General features: G+C 43.9%; 8 protein-coding genes across 8 annotated transcripts; 5 read left to right on the forward strand and 3 right to left on the reverse strand.

The window, feature by feature from the left end:
* Positions 1-198: 198 nt before the first annotated feature.
* FPOAC1_009822 (uncharacterized protein) lies at positions 199-2,345 on the forward strand (the record flags this gene model as incomplete). Its single annotated transcript, XM_044854237.1, has 3 exons — positions 199-1,047; positions 1,099-1,223; positions 1,277-2,345. 3 exons carry the CDS (start codon positions 199-201, stop codon positions 2,343-2,345), a joined length of 2,043 nt encoding a protein of 680 aa, XP_044706907.1.
* A 1,386-nt stretch (positions 2,346-3,731) lies between these two features.
* Positions 3,732-5,397, forward strand: FPOAC1_009823 (uncharacterized protein; the record flags this gene model as incomplete). Its single annotated transcript, XM_044854238.1, has 6 exons — positions 3,732-3,912; positions 3,961-4,058; positions 4,108-4,206; positions 4,254-5,096; positions 5,149-5,278; positions 5,336-5,397. 6 exons carry the CDS (start codon positions 3,732-3,734, stop codon positions 5,395-5,397), a joined length of 1,413 nt encoding a protein of 470 aa, XP_044706908.1.
* Positions 5,398-5,894: 497 nt separating this feature from the next.
* FPOAC1_009824 (uncharacterized protein) lies at positions 5,895-6,739 on the forward strand (the record flags this gene model as incomplete). The annotated part of the gene is made up of 2 exons (XM_044854239.1): positions 5,895-6,350; positions 6,407-6,739. The coding sequence occupies 2 exons, from the start codon at positions 5,895-5,897 to the stop codon at positions 6,737-6,739; spliced, it is 789 nt and encodes a 262-aa protein (XP_044706909.1).
* A 746-nt stretch (positions 6,740-7,485) lies between these two features.
* Positions 7,486-8,614, forward strand: FPOAC1_009825 (uncharacterized protein; the record flags this gene model as incomplete). Its single annotated transcript, XM_044854240.1, has 4 exons — positions 7,486-7,711; positions 7,781-7,874; positions 7,932-8,323; positions 8,376-8,614. 4 exons carry the CDS (start codon positions 7,486-7,488, stop codon positions 8,612-8,614), a joined length of 951 nt encoding a protein of 316 aa, XP_044706910.1.
* Positions 8,615-8,901: 287 nt separating this feature from the next.
* FPOAC1_009826 (uncharacterized protein) lies at positions 8,902-10,705 on the reverse strand (the record flags this gene model as incomplete). Its single annotated transcript, XM_044854241.1, has 2 exons — positions 8,902-10,538; positions 10,594-10,705. 2 exons carry the CDS (start codon positions 10,703-10,705, stop codon positions 8,902-8,904), a joined length of 1,749 nt encoding a protein of 582 aa, XP_044706911.1.
* A 2,533-nt stretch (positions 10,706-13,238) lies between these two features.
* On the reverse strand, positions 13,239-14,754 carry FPOAC1_009827 (uncharacterized protein; the record flags this gene model as incomplete). The annotated part of the gene is made up of 8 exons (XM_044854242.1): positions 13,239-13,472; positions 13,523-13,865; positions 13,925-14,014; positions 14,064-14,104; positions 14,161-14,230; positions 14,280-14,321; positions 14,373-14,518; positions 14,596-14,754. The coding sequence occupies 8 exons, from the start codon at positions 14,752-14,754 to the stop codon at positions 13,239-13,241; spliced, it is 1,125 nt and encodes a 374-aa protein (XP_044706912.1).
* A 1,127-nt stretch (positions 14,755-15,881) lies between these two features.
* On the forward strand, positions 15,882-17,090 carry FPOAC1_009828 (uncharacterized protein; the record flags this gene model as incomplete). Its single annotated transcript, XM_044854243.1, has 1 exon — positions 15,882-17,090. One exon carries the CDS (start codon positions 15,882-15,884, stop codon positions 17,088-17,090), a length of 1,209 nt encoding a protein of 402 aa, XP_044706913.1.
* Positions 17,091-17,456: 366 nt separating this feature from the next.
* On the reverse strand, positions 17,457-18,422 carry FPOAC1_009829 (uncharacterized protein; the record flags this gene model as incomplete). Its single annotated transcript, XM_044854244.1, has 6 exons — positions 17,457-17,575; positions 17,632-17,995; positions 18,046-18,078; positions 18,126-18,214; positions 18,266-18,308; positions 18,372-18,422. 6 exons carry the CDS (start codon positions 18,420-18,422, stop codon positions 17,457-17,459), a joined length of 699 nt encoding a protein of 232 aa, XP_044706914.1.
* Between the last annotated feature and the right edge of the window lie 181 nt (positions 18,423-18,603).

Consider the following 18,603-nt stretch of genomic DNA (forward strand, 5'->3'; position numbering starts at 1 on the left):
AAAGCTCTTCTTGTATTGCACTAGATAGATGACCGTGTCTCGTAGGTAATTGCGATCATCACCACGTTACCCCGCCTCTAGCTAATAGTCACAGCATTACTAAGCTCAGGAGATTACATCAGAGCCTCCATAATTTGGTTCGCGACACCCACTTAACCCCTTCGCCAATATAATGTAACCCTCAACGGCGCACCACTAATGTCTGATTCACAAGTCAAATCAACGAGTTTGAGACCCAATCGTCGTCGTCCTCGAGGTCTTGCTGCTTGTAGTCGGTGCAAGAGCCGCAAGCAGCGCTGCGATAATGGATTTCCAGCGTGCTCAAATTGCAGCGATGCAGGAGAGAAATGCTCCTACGGTGCCAATCAATCGTATCCAGCCGAGTATGTCAAGTCACTCGAGCGTCAAATCGCAAGGTTACAGGCCGAGGTAGCTTCGCCGCGGTCAAGCGTCGCCAGTCCAACAAGCAGTTCCTCTATCCAACAGCAACAGATGCTACCCAAGGTCGTCACTCAACCCAACATCAATGAGCCAGCAAACGCTAGCGAAACAGCTGTTTCTGACCTGGAAGCTAGCGCTGGGATTGTTGCTCCATGCCCAGATTCTTTCCTGGGAACCTCAAGCGGCTATCCTCTTACGAAGCTACTGAGATTAGCATTACCCCCAGTCGATGCACACCAAAGCGACCAGGCAGCAGATCTTCACCAATTGAATACCGCAACAAGCTCTTCAATAAGCATGCACGACAACGTCGGGCAGCAGACTGGGGACGATCAAGTCTCTGGCGGCTCAGATTTGCCCAGCAAGGAAGTCGGCGATAAACTCATCGAAGCGTACTATGCGAGGGTACATCCTAAGCACCCCTTCCTGTCTCGTAAAAGAGTTCAATTGTTACACCAGGCTAGGAACGAGCTGATACCAGCGCATAAAGCTGTGCGTTCAGAGGATATCCGGAATAAATGTGACTATGCGACATTGCAACTGGTTTATGCCATTGGAGCACGTTACTTGCAGCTGAGCAATGATGATGATCATTCATCTCCAACGGTTAGAACTTGTCCCTGCACATAATCAACATGCCTAACTTGAGAGATGCAGCGACATTATGCCTGTGCAATGGCAGATGCAGACTTTGTATTCGCGACAGGTAGTCTCGAGAGCTTGGAAACAATGCTTCTTCTCACTATCTACCAATTGAGGTCATCAACCGGGCCTGGTGTTTGGTAAGTCACTACTGCACGATGAAAACATAAATAGACATTCTAAGAATAACCAGGTGGATGACCGAAACAACAATGAGGTACTGCATCGATAACGGCCTTCACCGGCAAACCACTAACCTCCCTCCATACCTCGATGAGAGGCGAAAACGCATCTTTTGGACGACATACATGTTGGAGAGATCAGTTGCCCGGACTATGGGTCGACCTCACTCTATTGCTGATAGAGACATTGACGTCCCGCTCCCAGCCAACGTTGACGACGAACTGGATACTGACGAAACCATCGTCACGGCCATCGCTGAATCGGATCAAAACCCTTCGCGGATTACCGCTCTTACGCCTGCCATTCACATCTTCAGGCTACAAAAAATTGATTCCAGGATTTCACATACGGTTTGTCGTGTGGACAAGGATGTTTCGGCGATAAAACCACACAAGGTGGCTCGTCTTCGAGAGGCTTTGGAAGAGTGGAAGGCCGGTATTCCTCAAACTGGACCTGAGAATACGCCGCATCCTTACCTCACAACGGACTATCACATGATACAATACCACAAAGCCATCATTTTGCTTAATCTTCCCTTCTTACCCACCCTCACCCCGCGGACCCCGACGTTTCACGAGATCGTTCACTCCGCGGGACAGATTTGCATCTTGTCTAAACGCCTCCATGACCAGCAGACGTACATTTCCTTCTCGTTACTTTCATTACATGCCAACTTTGTCGCCGGCTTGGTTATGGTGTACTGTTTCTGCCTTGACTCGTCCATCTTTAGTCCCAAGTTTAGCAGAAGCGTGCGAGCGTGCAGCACAATGCTGTACATCATCTCAGAGCGATGGCCGAGAGCAGTGCAGGCACGCAAGGCGTTCGATCATCTTGTCGCTGCTACGATAGAATGCGACGGAGAAGCAACGACTGGACCGTTGAGATCTGAAGATAGCTTGCTGCCTACATCACAGGACGGTCTTCAGCCTGGCTTTGGGGTGGGCGAGGCTGGTAATCCAGAGGCGTGGAGTAATTTTGAGACGATACTCGGGGATTACCAGATCGATTTGGGAACTTGGATGCACGATAGTATTTCCGACATGATAGGCACTTTTCAGCCAATGGATTGTTTACAGTAAGTAAATTTAACTTAGATGAGATCTTTTAATTACACAGAACTTGAACAAGTAGTATCTCATATGATGTAAGACCTTATTAATATTAGCAAGGGTTGTAGTGTTCTTTTAATCATGTCCAAGAGTTTTCTGAAATTCAAGGGTGATGAACATCTTTAGACTGGAACTACTTACCAGACTGGCTGTTATTTTTCTATCGCGGTATTTGTAAATACGAGAATTAAACTCTCGGCTATATGTGTACCTGCCGATTATGGTATTGTCTTATTCACTTTAAATGTCAGTGCTAAGTGCCAATGTCTGATACGGATGAACGCCTACCATAAATTGCCCTTTCTTTTGTCTGACAAGTTCAACAACAAAAGTGGTCAAAGAATAAACTTTCCATCTGATTATAAACCCAGCGATTGACTTCAACGTCTGCGAGTAAACGGTAAAAGACTTTCAATCTAAACTCTATTGTCGGATTTGCCAAGAGACATGAAACGAATGATCTCAATCGGTAAGCAACAGTCCGTTGACAAAAGCTCTTTCATGTACCTAAAGAGTGAATTGTCGCTTGTTTTGACCAGATGAAGAGACCCCCAAATAATCTGCAAACGGTTTGTGATAACTTCAATCACACAAAACTTGGAACAAGTATCATCTCATCAGGTGTGACACCATTGGCATTGGCACGTGGGGAGGATGAACAGGGGTCTTCCCAACGGCGGATCCGTAGTCAGTTTCATCTTGATATGAACGAGTCATTCTTTATAGGACAAGCAGAGTAGACAAAAGCAATTTGAAATGTATGAAAACATAACTCTATTGACACTTGTCAACATGTCATCGTTGCAACCATCGATCTCTATTTTGAGTCCCCGCGTCGGACCGACACGGCAGATCGTCGTCTTCAAAACCATTTCCAGGATACTTGCCCTGTCCCTACAACAATACGAAAAGCCCTCTTTGGACAGTGAACAGGGATCATCTTGGGATGACGAGTTTCAGGACGACAGTGAGGCGCTATGCACATTCCTCTTACAGATATGACGGTTAAAGGATAAGACCAGATCCCCGGTATTTAAAGTTCACCCTGAAGCCCTGCCAAGCCGGCTGCTGCCAGGAACTGGTTTCTGTCATTGGAGCAACATCTCGTCCGATTACGTCGAGGTAATTTCTTTAGAGTTAACTGCCGACTATCAGTCATGGGGGAAGACGAACTGTGGATTACATGACTGACTGCCGATACAACGATTGTTTGGACTTATATAACATCAAACGTCATCGTCGATTCATTGACTATTCAACGAGCAAGCCTCTTCCTCTTCTTTCTTTTACTTTTGGTGCCAGTCACAGTCTTTCTTTTCACAAGTTAAATATTCATTCTTTCGTTGCAGCGCAACCATGTCTCTCTTTAAGGCCGTGTTGACTACACTCTCGGTCTCCACTATCGTTTCTGCTGTCCCGTTGGTCGAACGCCAGGAGAATGTTACAGATCCCGCACCAGAGCCTGCTCCCGCTGCCCCCGATGTCGACTGTGCACCCAACTCTGCCACTGGCCTAAAGGCTGAGTGCTGGAAAGCATGTGAGTAGAAACGAAAAAGATGATGGGATATTGGTTGACATGGAGTAGTGGATATGGACAAGTACATCAAGGACTGGGTTGCCGAAAATGGTGATGCGGCTAACTGCGAGGCACTTGGTTTTGCACAATGTTTCCTCCAAGCCAATGTAAGTTTGGATACTAATACTGGCTTAACCTAGCTAATCCATTTTACAGGGTTTCACTGGTCTCACTTGCAACCTGATCACAAGCGATACTTGCCCACCTTTCAACACCAAGAGCGTTGAAAAGTACGAGTCTAACCAGCAATTCTACGTATGATGCCTTTCACTCCCTCCGACTATCACGCTAACTGAGCGCAGGCTCTCTGGAACATCTACACCGTCTACCAATTCTTCAACCAGTACTCCCAAGCTCTCAGCAATGGCGCATCCCTTGCTGGCCAAACAGTCGATGCTATCGTCGCCAAGGTTGCTCCTCCCGTCGAAGCCAACACGCCCCAGAACGAAGTCTTCAGTATCCTATCTTCCACCCTTGGAGTTGTATCCATATTCACTGGTCTTATTCCTGGAGATGCAGGTACCGGTGTTGGTCTAATCAGGGGTGGTCTTTCTGCTGCCTTGGACCTGGCTGGCAAGCTCGGCAAGCCTTTGAAGATCACTCAGAAAGCGAATGACCGCTTTATTCAGCTCGGTGATATTGGTTCCTCGTTGGCTAAGCTTGTTGAGACATACCAACAGAACCTTCTTGACAGTGTCAAGGAAATTCAGGGTGACCATGAACTATTCCTTGCCGCTTGCGCAGAAGGTGGTTTCTCTCAGCGAGTCACCACTTCGCTCACTATTCAAGCCAGCACTCTTTACCGACAGCTTCAACTCTTCATCCTCTCAAGTGCCCTCAAGGCCAACGGCATCGTCTCTTCTCGAAGCACCGGCGTCATTGCTATGGACGTCGCCAGAGACACTGGTGAGATCTCATGTGACGGACTTGGTGCTGCTGGCACCTGCAACCAATGGTTCGTCGATGAAGAGGCCAAGAACACTTATGCCCTCCACAACCCCAATGACTGGGAAAACACCCATATTGATCTTATGGTGTCTATCATTGACGAGGGATGGGCAGATATGGCTGAACTCTTCAAGATTGAGGACTGTGCTGGCAAGACTCCCGAGTTTGACCCCGCTACTCTTGGCATCACCTGTCTTGTAAGTTGACCATGCTTCTGAGATGTGGGACTCTCGCTAACATGATTCACAGGCTACTCATGGCTTCTGCGAGTGGGACTACTCAGGTGCCACTCCCTCCACTACCGTCAAGCAGTTCACAAACTGCGATAACGACCCGAACTGGGGTTCGCTTTGCAGCAGCTTCGGAGAAGGAAAGCTTGGTAAGTTTTACCATAATATGAGTTCTGTTATTTAAATAACTAACAATATCCCAATAGTTCCTGAATCTTACCTTGGTCCTCTCTTGTCCAAGAGCGAATTCTTCTGCAAGAGACGCTAAGCATAAAATTCTTTTGGAAATTGAAGTTGTCCAGTTGCGCTTTAGGTTGATGATGTTGGAGACCAGTACGGAGGCAGGTAGGGGATAGACCATATGTTTTGCTCTTGAATTTAATGCCTCATTGAACTGTATCTGGTGCCAACCATGCCATCCCTCTGGCATCTTCACATTGCATTGTGCTTAGCCCCCAAATCCTTTGATGGCCCCATTTCAATTCATCACTAATTTTGTTCGTTGTGAAACTACCCACTGAAGGATGTAAACCCGGCGGCTGGCTACCTAGAGCGATCTATGATTCGATGCGGGTAATTGGAGTTTGGCAGGATTGGCCAGTTATCGAATCAAAGCCCTGTCTTCATGATACAGTCAGCCTACTTGCTACTTCAGGTTAGTTTCTAAGGAGTAACCATCTTGGTATAAAATCTATGCATGACCCATCAAACTCCAGTACCTCAGTCTCTCTGCAATCTATTTACTTTCCGACTATTATTACGAAAATGACTCAGAACAAACCCCTCATTGTTATAGTCCCTGGTGGTTTTTGCAGTCCCGATATTTACGAGGATGTTGCCAATATTCTCCGAGAGGACGGCTTCACAGCCAAGGTCATCAGGTTAACAACCTGTGGAAACGTACCGATAGAAAATCCCACCCATGATGAATGCAAAGCCCTTGCCGACAAAGGCATGCTCGACGACGTCAAAGAGATTCACGACAACATAGCGAAGGAGCTTGATGAGGGCTCTGAAGTTGTTCTCTTTGGTCACAGCTACGGAAGTCTTGTGGGCCTCCTCGCTATTGAAGGCTATACTTTGGAGGAACGAAAGGCAAAAGGACTTGCTGGAGGAATCAAAGGATATGCGGCTGTCGCTGGATTCGCGTTTACTGTGCGAGACAGGAACATTTATGGCACGACAGAACAAGGGCCCGTGATGCCTAATCATTCACACGAGGTGAGTCAAAATCCTACCAAGACGCAGACTTGGCTAAAAGTATGAATGAAAAACAGACGGGTGGCCTTGTGCATCTACACGACACCTTCAAAGCATCCTTCTACAGCGATCTGTCGACCAGCGAACAAGACGAGGCTTGGAAAAAGGTCCTGGGAAGCCAAAGCCGTAAAAGCTTCGATCATCTCGCAGGCTTTATCAATTCGGATGTCAAGATCCCTACGACATATGTCAAGTGTGAAAATGATCAAGTTCTACCTGCGGCGATTCAAGCCAATATTATCCAGGCAGGAGGATTTAATAAAGTGGAACACCTGCTCTCTGGTCATTTTCCATTTTTGAGCATGCCAAAAGAGACGGCGCAGCTTTTTGAACGGATTGCTATGGCATAAATTACTGTTGGGGTGCCACTGTCTGGGTGTCGAGGGTCTCACGCCGGGTATCCATTTGTGGTTCTGCAGGAAACGAATTAGCTATTGTTTAAACTGTATGTGCAGGGTCGTAGCTGTGGTTGATTCGTCACATAATGTTATATACGTCCGAGTTCAATACCGAAGCTCTACCAGAGAATCCATTCAGCTATACGAGACGTGGCGTAGGTGCGGATATAAATAGTCACAATTGACAAGGCTATGGTGATGGAGACAGAGGTGATACCGGAGTAATCTCTGGGGAGACCAGTACATCTCCTACTGATTGATCTCCATCAAAGCATTGCTAGCACATTAGACCCCCTGGAAGTTGCAACCCGAGTCTCCCATGTACCGGTATAATGCAGTCGGTGGACACTCTTTCCAGTCCATTCAGTCATAGCTCATGCAAATCACAGAGCTAAATAGACCAGAACGAATGTTTTGACCCGACGCTCGGTCAATTGGGTTCGAACAACCCTGTATGTCGATTCTTCCGCTTGGACGAAGTATGCTTCGTCCCTAGCTTGGTGATCGGCACGGACTAGACCTCGTATTCAACATGTCGTTGTTATCCAGAAAGGAGAGATACAGAAGTACAAAGGCATGTATGTAATGCTGTATTATTTGAAGTTTTTGATCATTACACAAATTGAGCCTTTTACTCTTGTTTCTTACTCTTATTTCGTCACTGGCTTATAGTATCGAACTCCGAAACTATCTCCAAAATGCGTTTCTTCTCGTTTACTCTTCCAGCCCTCGCTGCTGCGGCCGCCGTCCCCAAATCGTGCGAAAACCCAACAAAGCGTGTTGAATGGCGACAGCTCGATCAGTCCACCCGTCAACAATACATCGATGCAGTTCTGTGTCTTGCGACAATACCCTCGCGACTCGGCCTTAACTCGACTCTCTACAACGATTTCCCTCATGTTCACTCGCATCTTGACAAGCAGAGTACGTATCCTACCTCTAGATCTCATCCACACTTTTATCCAGCATAGGTGCTAAAATCTGCAACCTCAGTCCACTCCGTTGCTTCTTTCCTACCTTGGCATAGGTACTTTGTCCATGTATATGAGGGTGCATTGAAGAAATGTGGCTATGAAGGGGTCATGCCGTAAGACTTAGCATCAAAACAACTCTACTATTGCATACACTAATCACCAACATTCAGGTATTGGGATTGGTCCCTCGATAGCGACAATGTCCCCAAGTCTGCCATCTGGGATGCAAAGACTGGATTCGGTGGAAACGGTAGCCCAAACAGAACCGAGTCGATCAACAATGGAAGAGATGTTAGGAAGTGTCTTGATGACGGACCGTTCAAGGACCTCCATCCCGAGTATCTCGGCACTAAGAGGGATCCCCATTGCTTGTCTCGCAACTGGAACGACGGAACCAGCAACATCGGAAATATGTTCTCTGACGCTTACACCCCTGAGACTGTCAAGAAAGTCCAAGCCGTTGACAACTACGACGAATATCGTTATACTCTTGAGGGCGGTCCTCACGGTGCTATCCACAGCTCTATTGGTGGTGACATGGTTCCCAACACTTCGCCTAGTGGTAAGAAAATACCCAAAGACCCATTTCAATGAGTTATCAGCTAACAACCCAGACCCCTTATTCTTCCTTCACCACACCCAGATCGATCGTCTGTGGTCACTTTGGCAGCAGGAGGATCCCAAGGTTCGCCTTATCGAGTTTGCGGGTGACAAGACCCAAGATCAATTCGATGGAACTAAGCCACCCCGCGCATCTCTTGATGACACCCTGCTTATGATGGATTTGGCCGATGATCTGAAGGTCAAGGACATGATGACCACTGAGAACTCATTACTCTGCTACCACTACTAGGTCGCCTAACCCTATTGTGTACGCAGGCGGGAACTTCGTCATACAATGTACAGCGGGTCTGTTGACAGTTGTTTTTGGAGTTTTGGTAGACTGTTGGGTTGAGGTTTTCCCTGGGGTTTCGCCCAGTTTTCCCTATTCAACCGTGGCCTCTTTGTCTCATGCTAGCAACGAAGATATCTTGTCATAGAACCCAATTATCTATGGACACTGTGACTGAGTCATAAAGAACAACTGTATATTGAGGAAGTGACGAAGGTTTCGTTAATTTGTCCCCGTCTACACCCTTTCTAAAGCTTTGATACAAGTCTATCATCCTTGACAACAATATTGTTACTGCCATCAACAGATTTGCCCTGCAGCTTACGCCTGAGAATCTTTCCTGCCGGACTTTTCGGTATCGCAGAGACAATCTCAATCTCTTCAAGCCATTTGTGTCGCGCTGTTGCTTTCTTGACGTTTTCAAAGATCTCCTTTGCTGCTTCAGCAGGTCTTGAGGAGTGCGAAGAATTCAACACGACAAATGCCTTCGGCCGCTCACCAGCAAGCTCATCAGGAATACCGCACACAGCGACATCGTCAACCTGAGGTTGTCCTTGGAGCAGGTTCTCGAGTTCCGCTGGAGCCACTGCAATTCCTTTGACTTTGATCATTTCCTTCAGCCTATCTGTGATAGACAGGAAGCCTTCTTCGTCGATATATCCTATGTCGCCAGTATGCAAGAACCCATCTTTATCAAAGGTGTCTTGCGTTGCCTTGGGGTTGTCCAGATACCCCATAGCCATTTGTGGCCCACGAGCCCAGATTTCACCCGGTTTATTGACCTCGCAGTCCTTTCCAGTTTCAATATCTACTATTCGGAGCTCTGTAGATCCCACCAGTGTACCCACCTTGTCAGCATACTTGTAGGCATACTTTCCAAGTGGATGGGCGACAATACAGGAACATGACTCGGTCATGCCATAACCCTGCTTAAAACCGGTTCCAGGAAAGGCTTTCTCAAGTAGAGTAAGAATTTCTCGCGATAAAGGGGCTGCTCCGGACGAAAAGCGTTCAACATGAGACAAGTCATATTTTGCCACCAACTTGGGTTCGCGGACTAGACGAATAATGATGGGCGGGACAAGGAGAAGCTCCTTGATCATGTTCTCCGATGCAGTCTGCAGAAGCGTGTCTAGCGTGAACTTGGCCAAGACGTAAACATTGGCATTGAGGTAGATTGGGAAGTGCAGTTGATGCACGATGCCGGTGATGTGATAGAACGGCAAAGCTGCCAGGATTTTGTTATGACTAGGAAGCGTGAGGTCTGCCACTTGGAGGCATTGGGCGATAATGTTGGCGTGTGATATCATGACCGCTTTCGGAAGACCGGTAGTACCGCTGCTGAAGCAAAGAAATGTGCAAACATCGGCATTGGTCTTGTCCTTGGGGATTTGAAATGGGGGTACTTCTGTAACACCGCTTGATTTCTCCAGAAGTACCTGTATGCTCGTGCTTCCCTCATGGGAGCCTTCCAAGAGAATCACGTTCTTCTTAGGGATCCCGACTTTGACAGCTGCGGCATGGGCTTTATCGATATTTTCAACGGTAGCAAACATGATCTTTGACTTGCTAGTCTTGAGACTGTAAGCAAGCTCGTCAACGGTGTAGTCTGGCGATACTCCGCAAGCTACACCCCCGACGCGGATAGTAGCAAGAGTAGCAACAGGCCACCAGATGGAGTTCCTGCCGTAGACAATCACCGTGTCGTTATGTTTCAGTCCATACTGAGCAACGAGGACTGAAGACAACGATGTTGCATAATCTTTCAGTAACCCGTAGCTGATATGCTTCTTGGTGATGGCATCGGTAAAGCCTGGAGCCTCATCTCCATACGCGAATGTCTTGGACTCGAAAATCCATGACCATAATGTCTGGTTTGGTGAAACTGCCAGTACAAGTTAGTCGAAGTAATACAAGATCTGATACCCGTGACCACTAACAAGAGATGTTTGGGTTCTCGGACTGGTAAATCATGATGCTAACAAATGTTCGGAATGTCAGTTGATATTGGTAGAGAAACAAAGCCGATGCGGGGTGCAGTTTAAGTATCATTTATCGGGTAGAAGTCAACTGAAACCCCCGCAATATCGACGGAGGAGATCCTTGTCACGGACATCGGCTCGTCGTCCCGCTGTGTAAATCAAGTTTAGCGTTGGTGTTTTAGTTTGCTTGGCCGAAGAGGGTTGACCAAGTTGCCTCGGCCTTGTTATTATTGGACAATACTCAGACGGTATATTACGTACTACCATCCACAACCCCTCTTTCGCCACTACCCCTTTTTCGCCAGGTAAAATAAAAAAAGTTCTACTAAAACTTATTAATTTTACTTATATAAAAGTTAGCCTAAATATATAGCTACTTAAGAGAAATTACCTCTATTAATTATAAAAATAATTAAATATAATAATTCTAACCTTATAAGGCTATATAGGGTATATAATTTATATATACTATACTATAGAAATATTATTAGTTTAATTATTAAATTCCTTACTACTTTTTACCTTATTTTTTAGTCTTTATCTTTAATAATAATATAAAAATACTTAAGTTAAGACTTTAATAGAAATACCTAGAGAATAATATAGCAAAGGCTATATTAGATATTACTAATAATAGCTTTTTACCCCCTTAAGCTACTTATAGATAGGGAGTGCCCTAAAGGACTCTAATCAATAGACTTTATAGCTATAGGGCTATAAAAAAGTAGATCTACCTTTATTAATAGTTATCTAAGAGATAAGAGGATAGGCTAGCTTTTTAGATTCTTCGCTAGAAGTCTTTAGGCTATACTTTATCCTATAGTTAAATCTGCACTTATATTATAGGCTTATTAAGATAATAAAGTAAATATCTTAACTTAGGATATAACTAGGTAATTAAGTTTATTAATTACTATATAGATCTAAAGACTAAGATAAGTAAATATTAAGAAGTTAAAAGATTTAACTTTTTTACCCTTAAAGCGGTTTATTAATACTTTAATATTTAAGATAGCCAGTATAGCTAGATTAAGCCTGAAAATACTATTAATATTAATAAAGGAGGTATTATAACTAGTTTTAATAAGTATTTACCTTTACTACTTATTTATACTTATATTTTAATTAATTAATTCTCTTTATTTAGGCCTAGATAGCTTAATTATTAGAAGTATAGACCTAAAGTATAAGGTATTTCTTAAAGGACTATAAACTTAAAATTAGACTTTATTTATTAAAGCTATTACTGCTAATAGCTATACTTTAGTTCCTAGTATAATCTTTAAGGGAAAAGAACTATAGAAATAATAGTTTCTTAAGGAATTTAAGCAGATAGTAGACTAATATTATATAATATTGCCTAACAGGTAGACTAATAACTATATAAGTATTAAATAGCTTAAAAGAGTTTATTTACCCTAGATTATACCTACTAATAAGTTAGATATTAGACTAATTATTTTAGATAGTTATAAAAGCTATATAATAGTATATTCTCTATTTTCTCTACCTTAAGATTAATACTAACTAATAGAAAGATAAATAGATAGCTATATACTTTTTAAATAATATTTATTACTGCTATTTACTAATATACTGCTCTTATAAACTCTAGCCACTAGATAATAGAGTATTTAATATATTAAAGGCTATATATTAATAAAAGTTAAAAAGGTTTACTTTATTAACTAATTCTACTCTAATAAATAAGGTTAATTTTATTAGGGCCTATACTAAAGCTTACTAAGTTAGAATAATTAAGAAGAATATACTATTAGGCTAAAGGATTACTAGAAACTGGCTAATTTTATATATAAAAGCATTATAATACCTTAAAATCTAATAAGATAGGCCAAATAGTAGCCTAAGAGTAACTCCTAAACCTAGGCTATATCTTGGCTTAGATAATATACTATAGATAAGCTATTAAATTTATAATCTTAGGTTAAATAAGATACTAAAGATATAAAGATAATATAATATAATAGCTAAGAGCTTTAAAGCTTACTAGTAGACAGTAGTAGTATATATATAGAAGATTACTAGCCTAAAGGAAGAATTAGCTTAACTAAAAAAAGAAAAGAAAAAAAAAGTAATACTAAATCTTAATAAATATTTTATAACTCTTAGAGAAACTCTAGCTAGTAAAAAGTCTATATTAAAAGAGGTAACTTATTATATACCTATTAGGGTAGAATTTATCTCTTTAAGTAAGTAAAAGTCAGTATTAAAGACTGACTTAGTTATAGAAGTTAGAAAGAAAAATATACCCTACTAACTAACTAGATAGTTACAGCAGATAATAAAAAAAACCAAAGTATAATAAATTAATTTACTTATAACTTATTAAATAAATAATTTTATATATTTCTATTAATTTAATTAAATTCTATATAAGTAAAGTTAGTAAGTTTTAGTAGAGCTTTTTTTATTTTACCTGGCAAAAGAGGGGTAGTGGCGAAAGAGGGGTTGTGGATGGTAATGACTGCCGCTTGCATGGTAATATTCAAGAATTCAACGAGTTTATTTCAGTGCACTGATCTCACTGTTGCTCACTTTACCAAGACTACTATTCTTATGGGCAAACCCTCTTCCATAACCAGTTACTGTTCGGGCTTGCGTCCCCAGACTACACGCTGTTTATAGTAAGGATGGTGCTTGCCTGAATGAATCTCTTTGCGTGCATGCGCAAGGAAGACGTGAATCTCAGACTCCGACCAACCGATTGTGTTGGCAACGAAAAGGACGAATCCTTCAGGGTCGGCAAGGAAGGCCATCTTGGCGAATTGACCCAGCTCTTTCAGTGCTGAATCCTTTGCCCATCCTCCGATAGGGGTCTGTTATGGATTGTTAGCTCTTGCCGGCATTGTGAAAACGTGGTATCTACCTTGTACTCAAATTGCTGAATATCAACAAAGCCAGCAGCCTCCATGGCTTTCCGCTGGATCTCATCTTCGTAAATTGTAAAGCTTGAGCCCAACTTCTTGCCGCCCTCAATGAAGATCTTGCCCCACTGGTCCAAAGCTGAGTTCTCCTTGACAGTGCCGTCGTCGCTGGTGATGATACCTGACGGTTCGAAACTCTCAACCCAACCTCCCGGCTTGCAAGTCTTGTATGCTTCACTGAAGAATCTATACCAATCAGGGATAGCACCAATGAGCCATCGGACGTGAATGTAGTCGGCTGAGTTGGGTGCAAAAGTCCATTCTTGGGTGCAATCTTCGATTTCACTACGGCAGCCTGTTAGTTTCGAAAAAAGGGTGTTATGGCTTTTCTTGGAGTAACCAACAATTGAACATTCGGTGAGACCCAAGAAGGCTGGATAGGAGAAACATCGGTACCGATTACTTGAATGTTGGGATGTTCATCAGCGAAATCCCTGTCCTGGATCAGTATGTTATATTCCACAAGGTGTACATTAAACTTACAAAGCCCAAATACCGGTGCCAGTTCCGATATCAAGAGCTTTCTTCAAATATTTGTTAGCTTCCAGATCACTATAATCATCTCTCATTCCTGACTTACCGTAATCTTGCTTGTATCAATAGGCGCGAGATGAAGCTTTCCTCCGATGCCAAGAGTCAGACAGTGATGACTTGTAAAGTTAATAATGAATTGTTGATGCCAAGTTTAGTTCAACTTACTTGATATCAAGTACTTCGCTTTGTCGGTCGTCATTAGCAGCCCTGGTTCGGTAAGCCTATGTTGACAATATGTGAGTGAAGGAATATGATTACCAATATTGAGCGCTGCCAATTTCGCGATGATATGTCCTGCCATGCAGCTTGCGATATTCAAAGATACTAGAAGTGACAGAAGCTGTAGAAGAGTTGAGACTCTCTTCACTCAAAGAATGAGCGTCATCATCGGGATTGTCGTCTTCCTTGGTTATTGTTAGTATTGTTATGGGTCTATGTTACCAACAGCATCTGAAACACTGTAGTGTCTGTCTTGTCTCACCTCGGCGAGTTGTTGCCAATGCTCGGGTTCCAAAACACCGGTATCTCCCACGTTTGTCTGCGCCTCTTGTGAGGGGCTCTTTGAGGGACTTTTGGTCCTGCTCTTGGCGGGGCTCTTTTCACTTTTGGGGCTTGTTGCAGCCGCGGGCGGTGTTGACATGATGAGTACCTGTAAAGAGATAGAATCTCCCTTGAGGTTGTGGTTTTTTTTTAAAGTTTCGGGCACGGATAAACGTCAATGTTTCGCAGAAAAGAGAGGAGAAAAGAGAAAATCTTGATGGCAAGGAATGAGTTGAGAATTTCGGTCAGGGGAGGCATACCTTCTCCTGATTTGGGGGCTCGGTAAATTCGTTGGTAATTCTGGATAATAAACGAACGAATGAGAGGTTACAAAGGAGGGTCTGATTAATTGTGATTAGTTGATTGACATAAATTGACATGGGGAGACGTGTCAGTTCATGCAGGGTTCGTCGCGGGGGGGTATCACATCGTGCATGAAGACAACGGGAGAGAAACAAACATATAAACATGCGGCTCGTCCTGAAATGTCAATTTAGAGTACGTATTGCCTAATTAGTTGGAGAGTTTGAGTTCCCAACTATCTATATGTTCCTTAGACGGGTTTATGTTATGGAAAAGACCTATGGATACAGTAACCTCGGTAGCGCGACAGATAAATTAAGACTAACTAAATGTGGCATGACCTGAACCTTCTTTGACATTTCTTGACAAGGGTAACTAACTACCTGACTAGTGGTCCCGTGTCAGATCGCCTACCTGATAGTTGAGAATAACGAGCTTACTGAAAGACAACAGCAAGAAATTAGAGATGACAACTTCTCACCTTCTTGTCAGTTGCTGAGCTTATTGAGTGGCAACGCCTGTCTTTTCTATTTTCATCCCTCGAATGTTTGAAAGATGATGTGAGATTCTTCCAGGGAAACAATATCCAAGTTGGCATTGCAGAGGGAGGCTGAGTACCATGAAGATGTTCTAGTTTAACTCTTACAAACCTCAAAAGTCTAGGGTATCTACATAAACATAGATGTTTTAGTCACATGACTAACTGCTTCTGTATATACGCTACTTAATACCTTCCTTTTTACGGATAGACTGCAAATAATAAGATTAGCAGAGATAAGTAAAGCGGCATGACTCATTTCCAATACTGAGCAATTAATGCCGCGAACATTCTATCTTTTCTAATTGCAATGTATCTTTATAAATAAGTGAGAGTAGCCATTGTCCTGTTTTGAAAACTCGTATAGTAATCTCAACAGAATACACATGCCTCAAGCAGTGACAGCAAATGTGTCTGACCAAAAAACCCGCGGCAGGCTTCGCGACGTTATACCAGAAGCATATCTTGGTTCTTATACACCTGGTCCTAAAAACGGTATTACAGACGTACCTGGAGTCCTTGCCCACACAACCACTATCCGCGATGAGAGTGGGCAGATCAACACGGGATTAACGACTATCCTCCCTCGGAAAGACTGGTTTCATAAAGCCTGTCATGCTGGCGTCTTCCGCCTCAATGGATCGGGAGAAATGACTGGAACGCACTGGATCGAAGAAAGCGGTCTTCTTCATTCACCCATTCTCATAACCAATAGTTTTGCCGTAGGGCCATGCTATACCGGCATCTACAAATACGCCATTAAGCATTATGGACAAGGCAAAGAGGGCGTTGATTGGTTCCTGCTGCCAGTCGTCGCTGAGACGTTTGACGGGCACCTCAACGACCTAAGACAGTTTGCGGTGACCCCGGAACACGTTGTGGATGGTATTACCAATGCTTCCGAGGAGCCGATTGCCGAGGGGAACGCGGGCGGTGGGACAGGTATGTTGTGCCAAGGGTGGAAAGGCGGCACTGGAACCAGCAGTAGAATCGTGGCTGGGGAGAATGATACATCGTACACTGTTGCCGCACTTGTCCAGGCCAATTACGGGAGACTCCAGCATCTACACATATCGGGCGTCCCAGTTGGACGGATTCTACAAAAGAGAAACGCAACTAACTCAGCCGCCGCTGCGCATGACAAAGAGTACGACGAGGCAAAGGACAAGAAGGATGGGTCCATCATCGTCATCATCGCCACAGATGCGCCGCTTCTTCCTGGTCAGCTCCAGCGTTTGGCTAAGCGAGCGACCATGGGCCTTGCACGTGTGGGTAGTTATGCTCACAACCCCTCTGGAGATCTCTTTCTCGCGTTTTCTACAGCGGCAGAGATACCCGTGCAAACAGTCACCGGTCAACACAGGGAAGTTGATCCGTTCAAGCCCGGCCTCATCAACGTGGAAGCGACCGATAACCAAACTATCAATGGTCTCTTTGAAGCAACAGCAGATGCTACAGAAGAGGCTATATACAACGCACTTTGTATGGCTGAGACAATGACGGGCAATATGGGACGCACAGTAGAAGCGCTGCCTTTGGAAGCCACTAGGGAAATTATAGCCAGATTCAAGGAAGCCGAGGATTCGTTCTTGTAAACGATAGAAAGAGTGGATGAAATACCAAAAAGAAATGTTTCACTATGATCTTGGGTTAAGATGCCCAATGCTAGCTGACCATTATGGAGCAAGGTAGCATAGATAAGCCATAACAGATGTTGATAGCGAAGCAGAACAAATGGTGCACATAGTAGAGGAAGACTGAAGTTATCAGCTACAATATGTACAATCATTTGGAGACATTAAGGTGTGTGGCCTGTAGAATCTCGTGGTTGGCTACAGTTGCTCAGCCTCTCGGCTGTCAAATCTAGGATATGGTTGCACCCAGCAGAAATGGCCCCCATCACACTGGAAGTAGCAGCACGCTCTTCCGGCAGCTTAGCGTTTGTATAACAAAGGAAGCCATCACTTCTGGGCCCTTCGAGCAGCGACCTTGTAAAAGACACTCCCGTCGTAGATTCCTCTGATATCCTCCTTCATCATACGTCCATCATCTGGCCAAAGTAAGATATAAGTCGCCAACCCTGTACAATGAATTAGTCTTAGGTGGTGCAAGTGACATAGATGATCATTCACTTACATTCAAAGAAAGCTCCTCCCCATCCGATGGGATCAGCGATCAATCTCTGCCCCTTCATCAAGCTGATGACATCCCATATCGTCAAGTAATCACGACCTTCCGCATATTTGGAGAACATGTCCTCAAACTTCTGTGGAATGAAGCGTCCTTCAGTGTCATAAGTTCCAGTGTCGCTGCCATGCTTATCCTTATGAATGTTGTCAATGTAGATTCGGAAGAAGGGATCAGGGAGAAGCGACGACTGTGTTGGGTATGAGAAGTTGCCGTGGATGACGAGGACCGAGATGATAGAAAGGATGATCCCGTAACCCAGTTGGTAGAAACCTCTAAATGTATCGAGCGGCCATATCACGCCATCGTGATCCTTTACAACGTTAGTCACAAATCGAAATACTTGATGGGGATGGAAAGTACCTTGTCAAAGAAATCGCAATGTTGTTGCAGAACCTGGGAGAGATCAGCAATTTGTTCTGAAGAGTATATGCAATGCCTACGGTTTGGTCGCGATGTCGATCAGCCCAATCATTATCGGTCGTCCCCTCAGGACGCTCATGAGTAGCAGCAAGATTGGCTCTTGCAACGCCTACGAGTGGTAAGTTAGACAGCATCTCCAATTCGAGCTGCGGACCGTTACCTGCATGGGCCAGTCTGGGCTTGTCAACTCCCGGCTGATATGGCTTTCACTCAACAGTCACGGGAACTGTATAAATTGAAGTTGAAATGATAGAATTAGGGTCAACCTTGAGTGCATCAGAGTAAGACTTTGTGTTTTTGGGGTCGTCGAAATCCATTTTGGCGATGTCAAAATAGGAGTATGTGAGAGTTGAAAAGACAGACAGCAGAGGAAGGTCATGAGGATTATTTATATACTATACTGTTGCTGGAATGGATGTTCAAGGTCAGTATATCTTAGCATGTGAAAACGAAGATATAAACATGTGATATTATTGGTCAAGCCAAGTCAAACAATCG

The sequence above is a fragment of the Fusarium poae genome, chromosome 3, assembly GCF_019609905.1.
Source record: "Fusarium poae strain DAOMC 252244 chromosome 3, whole genome shotgun sequence".
In the NCBI taxonomy this organism is placed as follows: Eukaryota; Fungi; Ascomycota; class Sordariomycetes; order Hypocreales; family Nectriaceae; genus Fusarium; species Fusarium poae.